General features: G+C 35.6%; 1 protein-coding gene across 12 annotated transcripts in view; it reads right to left on the bottom strand.

Annotated features, from left to right (window-relative positions):
- Nucleotides 1–13,842, bottom strand: part of ehbp1 (EH domain binding protein 1) — a 196,208-nt gene that overhangs the window by 167,329 nt on the left and 15,037 nt on the right. For 9 of the 12 annotated variants that reach the window (XR_012393389.1, XM_005158531.6, XM_001919697.9 and 6 more), the window contains exons 3-5: nucleotides 5,201–5,258; nucleotides 2,835–2,930; nucleotides 1,000–1,053 (exon numbers count right to left, since the gene is read on the bottom strand). Coding sequence is in view for 8 of the 12 variants with exons in the window: in XM_005158531.6 (XP_005158588.2) it covers nucleotides 1,000–1,053; nucleotides 2,835–2,930; nucleotides 5,201–5,258 (208 nt within the window). In the remaining 4 variants the exon portion in view is untranslated. Of the gene's footprint in view, nucleotides 1–999; nucleotides 1,054–2,834; nucleotides 2,931–5,200; nucleotides 5,259–5,756; nucleotides 5,846–13,842 lie in introns of those variants that run through there. The other 3 variants (XM_073928530.1, XM_073928531.1, XM_073928529.1) reach the window with 2 other exon arrangements.

Here is a 13,842-nt window from a genome sequence, read left to right as displayed (position 1 = left end):
AAAGGTTGAAAACATAAATTATTGCTAAGATAAACACTTGCAAATAGGGCTGAATGATATTGGAAAAATCTGACTTGTGGTATTATGTTCTTCTAAAAAAAATATTTCACCCGATGATTTGAAAAGCTCTATTTGGAAAGAATTCATTAGTTTAGATTGATTAGGATTATTTTGTAATAGAGTGCATCTGCATAAAATATTATAAACAAATCAAAAGCATACATAAATACAATAGAGCACAGATAAAAGTGAAATAAACAGTGCTTTATGGGTTTTCTGTGGTTTAACAGTATCCAGGTACAGAAAAATAAATAATAAATATGGAATAACATTGTATAGTCTTTGCTGTAAAAATAATTAAAAACAATTAATCAATGTTAAAGCTACAGACTTTATATTTTTGTGTGCCTAAATGGTTTAAATTCACTTGAAATCTTTTACAGGCCTTAAAACACATCTGAAGGAAAAGTTTTTATTCTATATAGAATTAAAATAGCAATGAGTGCACAAATCTCATGTGTCCTCCCCCTAATCTGTGGTGTCTGGTTATGATAACTCCAATTTAACATTACAGATCCTGCGATGTGGCTATTGCACATGATATGACTGAAACAATATTTTCTGCAGCACTACACCAATCAATGAAAAACTAGATGAAAAAACACTTGGCTGGGTGATGAAACAATATTAAAATCCGTTTCATATAAAAAAATAAAATAAAAAAAAAAAGACCAACTGAAATCCAAATCCAACTACCGAGCAGCGCAGCTCAGGCAAGCTTGAAGCACCACAAAAAGAGCTGCTTTTAGTCATCTGTGAAACCATAAAGCACACAAATGCTTAAAATAACCAGAAACAAAGAGTCATATAGTGTCAAACACCTTCAGCATCAAATCATTCTTCATTAGCACTGGTGTGATTACTCCATCCGACCACTAGGTGTCAGGCGGCACATTGCAGAGTTCAACAGAAACATAAAAGCATACTTTAAGTACTCACATTTTCAATGACAAAGGTCCACTCTTTATCTTCAAACTCCTCAGCATGAGGATCCTGAAAAACAGAAGACAGAAATCAATTAGATGACACAAAAACTGAAAGAGGAAGCTCATTAAATACAGTCTCAGCATAAAAAGCCCGTCTAGCGTCTTTTTATCTACTGGAAGCACTTCACATGTCTTCCTCTACACATCAATATTACAGAACAAAACATCATCCACTTTTCCTTAAGGAAATACTATGGAAAACATGAGGGATGTGGAGACGTTGCCATAAATGACTTGATCTGGATATATCTGTCAAACTGACTAATTCTGTCACAGAATAGAATAAGACAAAGAGACACTTTCCTCGAATAATCTGAGTTTATTTCAGAGTTCAAACATGTTTATTGTTCAGCTAAATATGCACATATTCATTTAGGCTCAAGTGAGCAGCTCTTCTAGAATGGTCATGGTCAGCTGACTGATTGTTTGCTGGTACACAAATGAAACATTGATGGACTCTTGAATGCCAAACTGACCCACTGCAATGTACTCTGGGAGATGTAGTTTTACAAGACAGTGTGCTGTGGGGACAAGGCTGATAAGAAAAATGTTTGGACAAGCACTTTGTGTGTGTGACCTTTGTAAACAATGTGGAGACTGTTAGAGGATATTCAACACCAGGTCAGCCTGTCAGCGCAAGCTCGTAATGTAAGCGTGTGCATGTGTGTGTGTGTGTGTCAGTGACGTGCGGTGAGGTTTGTGGCTGGTGAGGCACTGACTTACAAATGTATGCACTCAAATATATTTGACACCTACCGATTGTGTCACATCTCATATCAACATTATTTAAATACACATAGCAGGTACATGGGTCTATTGGGCCAAGAAAAAATGTAAAATGTATAGCAGTTCAGTATGCCTCTCAAAAAACAACAAGGTGAACACTACAGACAACTGTAATAAGGGACACAGCACCATGGCGGATGCACACGCTCTCTGTCTGTCTGTCTGTCTGTCTGTCTGTCTGTCTGACAGACAGAAAGACAGACAGACAGACAGACAGACACACGCACGCACGCACGCACGCACGCACGCACGCACTGAAATGACTTGAATTACTTTGAAATGATCGAGTTATGTTCTGTCCAGTTGTTTGAAGCAAACCCTTTAGACACCCTTTAAAAACAAACTATTGCTTTTAGGGCCACTTTAACTATAATTTATTTACAGTCAGAATCTCATCATGAGTTATTCTATATCTCTTAGATATTTTTTTAACAGAATATTAAAAAAAAAGTGTAACCAAACCATAAAGAATTAACATGATATACTAGAAAAAGAGCAAATAAATTGCTTTTAAAATGCTGTCATCATTAGAAACCTCAGATCTACAAACCACTTTCTCTTTCCATTTTAGATAAACACAGTCCCTGTGTGGCTGCATCTGGGTCTGACAAATCAGGATGTAAGGTCTCACTTCTTTCATGGCAGACGTAAAAAACTGCTAACTGGCATTTCAAAAAGACTAAAATATCAAGCGAGCACTTTCTGCTGCAGTGTCAGTTTCAGCTCCACACATTTGAGAGGGGAGTTAAAATCTTGGAATGGCAGTTAAATCAGAGAGGAATCTGGACGTCTAGACACCAGCAGACCCCAACCAATCAGCTTCTGGAATACAGCCAACCATTTCAGCTTGCCCCAGTAATGTTTAGGCCTACCAGCTATAGGCCCCTAACATGCGAAAGTGTGTGTGTGTGTGTGTGTGTGTGTATGTGTGTGTGTGTGTGTGTATGTGTGTGTGTGTGTGTGTGTGTGTGTGTGTGTGTGTGTGTGTGTGTGTGTGTTTACCTTAAATAAGGTGACAGTGATCTCGATATTCTCTGGAACAGGCCACACCACCACTCCTCTATAGGGATTCTTGATGCCAGGCTGCCAGCTGTGAGACTACAAAATAAATGATAATAAAATATGATGAAATGGATATAAAAAAAACAACTACAGAGAAATTTAATAAAAATGTAAACAAATATATTTTCCCAGTATAAAACATTAAAATAAGCCTTGTTGGCTGAAAGTATGTTAATTTAAGAACAGGAACTGAGATATTGGGATATTGTGACAATACTGTATGTTTAAGTGAAGCAATTGATAAGATTCACATCAAGTTAGTTTCATCCAAGTGCTAACATTCTGTATTTTACAGTACAAAGCATTCAACCAAAATGAAAAGATTGTACTTCTGTTTTCAACATTTTATCCTAACATAAGTAATTACTTTCCTTTATATGTATATGTATAAAATCTAACATTGCAATGTTTTGTTTTTCTGCAATATACATTGAATATAAATACAATTTAAATGACTTTAAATACAATAAATGACTTAAATATCTCTAAATCGGTAAAAATTCAGGTAGAGAAATTAAATAATCAAATATAAAATAGCAATGCATTGACTTCATTGTATAAATAGATCAATAATAAAGAACTTAAAAATGTTTTTTTTAAAAGTTAAAAATGGTACAATTTCTTGTGCCTGTAACATTTAAACTCTCTTAATAAGCCCAAACAGTCTTAGGCTGTAAAAACACAGGTAAATAATCAATTTTTTCTCCATTATGGTAAAAATCTTCAATGATTCTTGGTCAACTATAATCTTAATTCAGCATTGCAGATCCTGTGATGTGACTATTGCAGATGCACACAATGTGATATTGATGCTAAAATTATATATTGTGCAACCTTCAAATAGAGTATAGTTTTTTAATAAAAAAAAGTCTGTGCTATTACATTTGAGATTTCCCAATTTCTATCTGTTAATTAGGAAAACAAACTCTCCCAAAAATGTTGCATAGATCCTCAAAATATTATATTAAAACTTTGACTAAAGCCCTGTTTACACTAATATACTTTACTTGTAAAAGTAAGTTAAGTTTTAAAAATGGAGCTTTTTGGAAGTGCTGAAGAGGTCGTTTTGGCTTTAAAATGCTGCTGTTTCGTGTCAGTGTGGATGGCGGAAAATGAAGACATCAGATTGGGGCTTTTTCCTCAATATTAAGTGCACAAAGTTTAATCTTGCATCATTTCCTTAAGTTAAGACTCCGCAAGTTTGAAAAACAAACTCTAAAAGACACGTAGGGTAAAAGCAGTCTAGGCTACTTTATAACGTTGTTCACTTTACCCTGGCTACATCGTTTCACTTTCAATAAAATAAAGCAATAAAATTAAAAGATGATATAGGGAACATTGCCCATTTACATTTTTTAAATTAGCAACTTAACAGACACTAAAAATGTTGAGGCATCATGTAGCTACATATTTATATGACCGTCATCTTCACTGTATGCATATTTATAAAAAAAAAATAAATAAATAAAATAATAAAACGGAGCCTATAACAACTGCCTCCTTTCATTTTCATTGAAAATACGAAACACCCTCTCTTTTGAAGAGTATCAGTTTTAATAATCAATAATGGCCATTAAAAAAGTATAACGTACAAAAAGTTTATACAATATAGGAAATAAAGGCAAGCAATCAGTCAAATGTGCTGAATCAATGTACATGATTACATAAGTTTACATACTATCTTATCTTTGCACTCAGCCAAAACACGCTACCTGAGAGCAAGTAACAGATTCAAAAGACCATTAGAACATGACAAAATTATTTAAATATTTGTAAATAAAAGTTTAACAACTATAGTGAGATGAAATAAAACAGAAGAGCCTTGATGAACTGTCTAACGTACGCTGCTCTCATCTGGGGAGTTGTGCTCATAGCACTCGCTGACTGCCTAAAGCTCAGATGTGCGCTTACACTGCAGCACATGCTAGAGTGTGTGTGTGGTCATGTGATGTGCGTTTTTAGCGATATACTGTGTGGACAGAGAACTTTTCAGAAACGCTAGGTGAAACACCTCAGTGTGGACGTGGATCGTTTTCATTCTTAAACGCCATTTTAAAACTATAATGCATTAGTGTAAACAGAGCCTGATTCCACAGATTGTCTGAAACATGAGATAAATCCTCATTTTATATGTATTGTTCGTAGTATGATTATTCAGAGTGATTGGATGGTTCATTCTTATCGTGTAAGTACATTAATAGTGGCATTTTGGTTAAGAGAACTAATTAGACATGCAAACCTAAACATACTACTATAAACTGAAAATATGTAAGAAAAAATGTATTAATTAAATAAAAATGACACACCTTGGAAGATTTCCTTCGGCTCCTGCGAGTCCAAACTACAACTAACTTGTCCGGTTGCCTAAAAAAAAACAAGATTAAAAAATAAATAAATGAAACAACCAGTGATAATAAAGCACTACCAATTTATTAAACAAGCACAAAACGCAACAGAGCTTCAATTTTCAGCTCTACAGTTCACAAACCACCAGAGAATAGAGTCTGAATCACTTGAGGCTCAATTAGGAAAACAGAGAATAATGTCTGATGAGAAATAAGAGAGAAAGATGCTGACCAGCCTTCCCCTGATAAGAGCTCAAAGTCCAACTGATGCTACAAATCAAATCAAATCAAATCAGCCATATCACACACACTCAGCCTAACCAAACAAAAAAACACACCCTTTTTGCTTTGAGTGTGAGCACTAAAATGAATATCTACTAAAGCAAACACATACAGTATGCTATTTTCATCCCTCACACTAAAGCACAAATACACCTTACAGCACAACATTCACAACACACACCAATCTGAAAAAATACACTCACAGACAGATAAAAAAAATAAAAGCTGAATGTACTTTTAGAGGAGAAAATGGTTTCAGCATATCTAAACTGGAATGTGAGAGAACGAGTACGCGCACACACAAACACAGGATCCAGGATTCGTGAGTTGAATTGGATTACCAGCAGTAAGAAGCTTGACCGCAATCTGCCAGGTGTGTGTTCATGTATGTGTGCCGAGCGCGTCTCATTTTTATAACATCACTGTGCTCATGAAAACCATGATGGAGCAGACAGGAGACTGATCTCTAACCCTCTATAGTAAGTTACACCTGCTGTGTGTCTGGATTATTTCAGATTATGGGACGCATCGGTTTTCCACAGTGAAATGCTTCCCAAAAAGTATTTTCTGCTGAGAATTACCATCGATAAGGAATTTTAACTAAGGACAAAACGAAAAAGTGTGTCTGGAAACAAGAGAAAGAGCATTGTAGAGAAACCATACACAGACTCTCCATTGTGTCTCTACATGATCAGAAGACACACATACATAACTCACTCGTGCCCTACGGCATCATGCTGTGTGTGACATGGACCAGTGAAGACAATCTGGTTTCAGTCATGTCCTGCTCAGAAAAATTACCCGTTTATTCTCTTTTTCTGTTTATTCCCATCGTCCTCCTTCTTGGATGTGTGTGTGTGTGCGTGTGTGTTAGTGTGCGTGTGTTTGCTCTAGGCTAGTTGACATGCTCTTCTGCTGATCCCTCTGCACATGATCTTATCAAAGTTTTGCATAACAGCATGATGTTTCCTCTTAAGAATAATGCTGGTCTCGTAGCTTTTAAAACATAATAAGGCAGCAAATTTTAAAAGCATACTTAAGGAGAATAGAACTATAAAACATTCAGATCTGCTTAGAAAGAGTAAACTGCTTTTTAAAATATAGGAAAAGGCTAATCAATATATGGACTAAGGGACCAAAAAGCAATATACAAACTCAAATGAAATACACACACACACACACACACACACACACACACACACACACACACACACACACACACACACACACACACACACACACACACACACACACACACACACACACACACACACACACACACACACACACACACACACATTTTATATATACTTTTTTATTTATAAACAAGGACAACACTGATGGCTCAGTGGTTAGCACTATCGCCTCACAGCAAGAAGGTCGCTGGTTCGAGTCCTGGCTGGGTCAGTTGGCATTTCTGTGTGGAGTTTGCATGTTCTCCCCATGTTTGTGTGGGTTTCCTCCGGGTGCTCCGGTTGCCCCACAATACAAAGACATGAGCGTTAGGTGAACTGAATTACCTAAATTGGCCTGTAGTAGTGTATGTGTGTGAATGAGAGTGTATGGGTGTATGGATGCTTTCCAGTACTGGATTGCAGCTGGAAGGGCATCCGCTGTGTAAAAGATATGCTGGATAAGTTCGCGGTTTAATCTACTGTGGCAACTTCGGATGAATAGTGACTAACTGAAGGAAAATGAATGAATTTTTACTAAAATATTGTTTACATTGTAATCAAATTAGAATAAAGTATATACTGTTACATCTTTATGCTACAACAGTAAATTTAATTGAAAGAAATGTAATAAAGTCACAAACAAATCTTTTTTCAAAACAACACTAATATAAGCAATTTTAGATGTTCACGAAACAGACAAGCTTTTTTGTTAATTATGGGGACAATCCATAGGTTTCCAACGTTTTGAACTGTATTTTTTTAATCACCCTAGCACAACCCTATACCTTAACTTCACAGTAAACAGTGTGCACTGCATTATTAATTCCTGGGTTGGGGGGTGGGGGGATTTGGGGGAAATCTGTATGATTCTGTATAAGCCTTTTGAAAAATAAAAACAAATGGCCTCAAAAGTCACATTCTCCTAGTAATACTAATATCATATCCATGTCTTGATACAAGTTTGTGTCCTTATGTCCCACAATTACATGCACAGTGCACATACACTTCCCAAGTGGCCAGTGTTACAGGATCTGATTTAAAACAGCAGGAGAAAATGTTCTCACTACATGTCGACTGTTGAAGAAAATGTCCATTTCTTTTTAAACCAGACAAAGCTCTTTGCAAACTCACTGTTCCTCTGACTGTCAGCAGGAGTAACTGGAAGGCTTTCAGAGCTGAAAGTCTATGGTAATAAACTAGACAGTACATCCAGTCCATTTACAGACTGCTGCATACCGTACACCAAAATGCCAAATGCTGACTGAAAATCCAAGTTTGAGTTTAATTGACTGTCTTTGCGTTGAAGGATTGTGAACTCTACAACCAGAGCTCTGTCCTCTGCATTTCTACAACCAATGCCAACCCAGTGAGAGAAAATGATTGCACTCCACAATCACTGCAACCACTTTAAACTCTAAACACAAACAGCACATGTTTAGCAGAACTGCATCTCAGTATCGCCATTGTTTCAATGCGTTTCCTGCAGCAAACCCATCAGCATCCTGCCAGACACAGAAACAACCACACCTGGAACTCATTTGCTGGTTCATTTCTTGCATGTTATATCTGCACTCTGTGCTCCCTAGAGTACACTTTGTTTCTCAGACATTTACCACACGGATTCTTAAAGTCACTCAGTTGTTTTAGCTGAGATTTGTGGCTGCGGGTCATGCAGTTCTAGATACATTAAGATTTACCTTACCCGAAAAGGCAGAGAGTCTTAGGGCTGCTATTTTAAAGTCGATTTTAATAACTACGGCCCTCTACAAAATCCCTAAAATAAAATTGTCTTCTAGTTCATTATTGGCAGTCTGTGTAGATTATTGTTGGCATTGCCGACAGCTAGCTCTCTGCAACTCTTATATGGTCGCTCACTGAAGCTAAAAACGTCCATTTCCCGCTAACATTTAAGCACCGCTGAGCGAGTTCATAAACAGCGCTGATTTGCCATAGTATTCACCAGTGTTTAACAAAAATGACTGTGTCTAATATAGTTAAAAAATCAGTTCATTAACTCGAGTTTGATAAAAGGCATCTAAAAAATGTATTTGGAAAAGAAAATGTTAGCTAACTAGTGCCGTTTCCCCTTAGCTGAAAAATTATCTCTTTTTATTTTCACTATTCATTCAGAACGGAGTTTTGGGTCACTCAGAAGTTGGTGAAATTATAAATTTGTGTCACTTTCTCTTCACTGATAAGATATACAGCAAGGTACACAACATTCCTCTGTGACTCAGGTGATACTTCTGGGTTTCTTCCCACCACAGCCTCGATTTCGCTGTTCAAAATGGTGGCCGCATGAAATCGTTCTATGGATATTGGATATGGCCAAGCATGCAGCCCCAAATATACAACTATCTCACTGAAACTTAAAGTGTTTTTACAAGAGAGAAGTTAAAGGCCTAAAAGTCTTTGAATGCCAACAATTTTGTTTTATGTGGTCATGTGCAAGAAATAATGTTCCATGATTACCAGATTCGAAACCATGTAGTGCTAAATACCGAGGTTCTGCCTATCAAAGACAAGGGGAAAAGACAAAGTTATACAAGGCCTGGGTAATGATAAACAAGTAAAACAACTGCATTCTGACAGCAAACTGCACCTGTATGGCAGGGTATGTGAACTTACACTTTTACATTTCATTCTAAGCATTCATTGTCCGCAGTTTAATTCACCATATATTTTTTGGTGTTTTTGCTGAAATCATTGCTGCAATCAAAAATGAGTGTTGTTTCAGCATAGCGGGAACTTCCCTGATATGAAATGAGAACTGCAGAGTTGAGCATTTTTAAATAGGTCGTCACTTTATTCACCTACCTTTTAGCCAAAGATGTCTGTGGTTGGCATTAAAAGCAATGTGGTGTACGGTAAAAGTTAAGTTTTCTAATTTTGGACTTTGGGCGAAATGGCGTCCTACAGCACAACACAACATGTTTGCAATTGCAACTAGTCTCTTTTTGTAACCAAGAACCCGTGTGACGTCATGTGTGATGTAGTTTAGTAGGTCCTGTTCCTCTATTGATGGTTACTCTATACTGCTCAGTGAGCAGTATAGAGTCTTATTAATATTATTATTATTATATTATTAGAGTCTTATTAATCTTATTATTATTATTATTATTATCAGACATATGGCAATTTTACATCACTTATTACTCTATAAAAACCTTTACAAATGTCCTAATACAAAAAGAAAGTTAAGTGACATTAAGGGAACTCAAAATACGCATTTAGTTGGACTTGTTAGACCTACGAGTCATCTGAATTGCTATAAATTGCTTTAAAAAAGTTTAAAATGCTGGTATCTGGAAAAAAAAAAACTCTTCATTTGTTGTTAACATAGTAAAACATTGTGAACTATTTTTGCATGATGTATATCAATTTCATCAAAATGGTTTAATTTATATATTTTTATTCAAATTTATTCATGGCAATGCTGATTTTGTGAAAGCATTTTTTTCTATATTCTTTAATAAAGAAAAAAATAAAAAAATAATAATAACTATAAAAAATAATTAATATCTTTCGGACCACAAACTTTTGAAAACAAAAATGCTTCAAAACAAACAGTTCTAAAATTTCTCCGCTTGTCTGTCCATTAAAAACGGAGCTCAATCTGTTCTGTTTAAATAGTAAATATAGATCATAAACATTCATTAATAGACGAAAGGCCACATTAATAGCAGTGGAAAATGCTGTGGGTGTGAGAGAGAACATTTCTAAGGCCTTTACCAAGCATTCTTTAAGAGACAAAAAAAAAAAACACATACCTCGTTAAAATTCATCAACGCAACACACTAATAGTCTCTGAGAGGCAATTTATGTCAAGATGCCATTTACACTTCTGTTTACAGCGAGACAAAAGTTGTAGATTTGAAGCTTGTCATAAATAAATAAATCAAAAAGGAGTAACAAAGTGGGTCATGGCACAGCATGAGATGTTATCAGCAGGAAGTGAAGCAGGGTAGAGGGGGAACACGGATAGACACATAGCAAACCCAAGAGAAAATGTTTCACTGGGCACACAGCTGCACCAATATACAGTATGTGAGAGACAAATCAAACAAAGACGAAACAAAACACGATATTGGACTTGCTAGGGGTGAAAGAATATATCGACATGAGAGTATTGCAATTTTTTGTGTGGTAATACTGCATTGATTCTCAAAAAGGCAATATCGATATCTTAAAAAAAAAATTTAAGATTTATAGCAGTCGTTTTGTTTTAAATGTAACATTACATCCCGAAGCTAGACAGCAATATCTTTAATAGGCAAGACGAGAGTTACTAGTAGGATGTACCAGAAGGGCACATAAGTTTGCTGCTTTATAAAGCTCGTTGCTGGTAGATGAAGGATGATAGATATGGCTAACTAAACACAGCATTCAACTAAACACAATTATTAACTCTTTGCTTTTGGTTTTTGTATTTATCGTTTAAAGAAAAGTTTTAAGAATGAAACAGTGCTAAAAAAAATGGACTGAATCTCTAATTGTGACATTTGATGTGGTGAAAATCTTAGCAATAAATGGGACCCAACCAAAAGAATCTCAAAATAATTATATGTATTGCATGCTGAGCAGTGTAACAGGACTGCCCACTTGTTCTGTTAAAATTACTGTTCTGATATTTGCCATTTTTATTCATTTAACAAAACTAAGGCCCAATCCAAATTCTATTTTTGAACCCTTACCCCTTCACCCTTTAAACAGAGTGTGAATGAGAATAGATTCAAAATTTACCCCTAATAAATGGCACTACAGCACCTGCACACATCATCATGTCATCAAGATCTCTTACTACATATGAGATTGACGATGGTGACTTTTAAAGACTTTATAATTTTAAAGCATGACAGTAAAACATGAACGCGATAATGAATGTATTAAAACATAATATGCTTGTTTGTAGTAAAAATTGATAATGATGAAAAACAATTTGTAGGGGTGTGACTATACACTTACTTCAAGAGATGAGACGAGACACGAGTTTGGGTACACAAGAACGAGACAAGATTTTTACACAATTTTTAAGAAATCTTCAATGATGAAATATATGAATGGAAAATAGTATTTTATTCAAACTATTTAGGTGCTTTTTTAAATCAACTTGTAATGGATGTTATTTTGTTTGTGTTTTAATTCTATACAGTAAAGGACATGCAAACACTGCTAAATATTTTGCTAATAGCCCACATGAATGGAAAAAGTGTCTTATTTAGAATTGAAATATTAGCTAAATATTTGCAAATATATGCATTGAAAAAAGATTTTTATTCAAATGAAAAGAAAACCACAAACTACAAAACTATTTAGGTGCTTTTTTATTTAAAAAAAATGTAATGAATGGTATTTTATTTCTATTTTACTTTATTTTATTTTATTTTTTTTCATGAATTGTATGCCGTAAAGCACATGCATACACTGCTAAATATTCGCTGTAAAACTCTACTGACAGGTTTCTTCCCTGTACAATTGCATATAAAGAATCAAACTTTTTTCCAGAAAAACTTATAAACTTATATTAAACTCCTTACAAACATAAAACTCATGTCATTTTTTGGTACTTCATTATTAATTTTTTTGCAGTTTTACTCATTTAGCTCACTCATTTAGCAAGATTTCATTCATGCCCCCTTCACAAACTCTGAGCTACTGAATGCAAATATGAAGTAAGGAGGGCCCACACCGACACTAAACGTGTTTAGTGATGATAAAGGCATGTATCACGAGTCTCCAGAAGTTCACTGTGGGTTTGTGTTTCTGCACACACTTAGAGATGTGTCTGTGGTCTTTTACCTACTCTGTAGGTGTAGAGAATTAGTGTCAAACAGCCAAGTGTGTATGTCTTATCCTGACGCTAAATGCGGCTAAAAGGCATACACAACGGTAATAGTTTGATTGCCGTCTGTACTCCCTTCACTTCAATAATGTGACTGAAATAGGAATACTCCAAATGTCTTAATTCCATGTTTACACCAATTATGACTTTAAGCATTTCTGAAGTGCCACTACATCACATGGATAATGTATGTGGCTGCAGTTGTAGCCACTGTTGGACAAGACAGCCGCTGGAAAAAAAAAAAAGAAACGGTTACGTCCCACTCGCCCAAGCAACCAAGTGACACACGCTACTCCCACTTGATTTGCAGTTTAAATCAATTCCTGCCTTCGATTGTCAGTGCGAAATTCACCCTCATGCTCCATCACAACATCACAACTCACAAGACAACTTTTCACCTCGATGAGGGGAAGAGCTAAAAGGTAGAATTGTGATTGAGCTTAAGAGTATTATTCAATCATTTCAGTCATTTCAAACACTGAAAAAATATTTATTAAATTTACTAAAATATTTTAAGGAAACTTTTGCAAACAATTTATATGAGCTGATTTTAAAGTGACAGAGTGGCTCAGTGGTTAGCACTATCGACTCTCAGTGAAAATGTCATTTCTTCAAGTCCAGACTGGGTCAGTTGGCATTTCTATGTGGAGTTTGCATGTTCACCTCTCATTCGTGTGGGTTTCCTCCGGGTGCTTTCCCCCATCCACAGTCCAAAGACATGCACTATAAGTGAACTGAATGAACTACATTGTCCATAGTGCATGCGTGTGAATAAGTGTGTATGTTTATCATTTCTGGGTTGCAGCTGGAACGGCATCCACTGTTTAAAAAATATGCTGGATAAATTGGCAGTTCATTCCGCTGTGGCGACCCCTGATGAATAAAGGGACTAAGCCAAAGTTGTTTGTTTAAATTCAGCCCATATACATTTTTTGCAACCACTTGCCTTAAAATAAGTAGTAAATCCAATGAACCTTTTTTCAGTGCATTTGCAATTTTTCTAAAAATTGCATAAGTTACCTATTGAAACTGATAGCGAAAACTGGGGGAATTTTACCAGTATTGGTAAAGAAATTTTAATACAGTGACACATTGAATGGTCTGCAGTTTACAAATGAATCTCTCAGCTACAGTTTGACTTTGGCAAGGGAGTGTGTAAAAAAAAAGGTTAAGGGTTAGATTTGCATTTATAACAAATAATTCATTTGGGTATGTGTGTTTGTGAAAACAAAATCAGGTATTTATGCATCACATCTGTAAAAAGCCATTTAAGAGTAGATGCTCTACCAATCTGTGACCTTACA

This window comes from Danio rerio, chromosome 17, assembly GCF_049306965.1.
Source record: "Danio rerio strain Tuebingen ecotype United States chromosome 17, GRCz12tu, whole genome shotgun sequence".
Taxonomy (NCBI): Eukaryota; Metazoa; Chordata; class Actinopteri; order Cypriniformes; family Danionidae; genus Danio; species Danio rerio.
The sequence above is the reverse complement of the archived record's forward strand: the minus strand, read 5'-3'. Positions and strand labels throughout refer to the sequence as shown.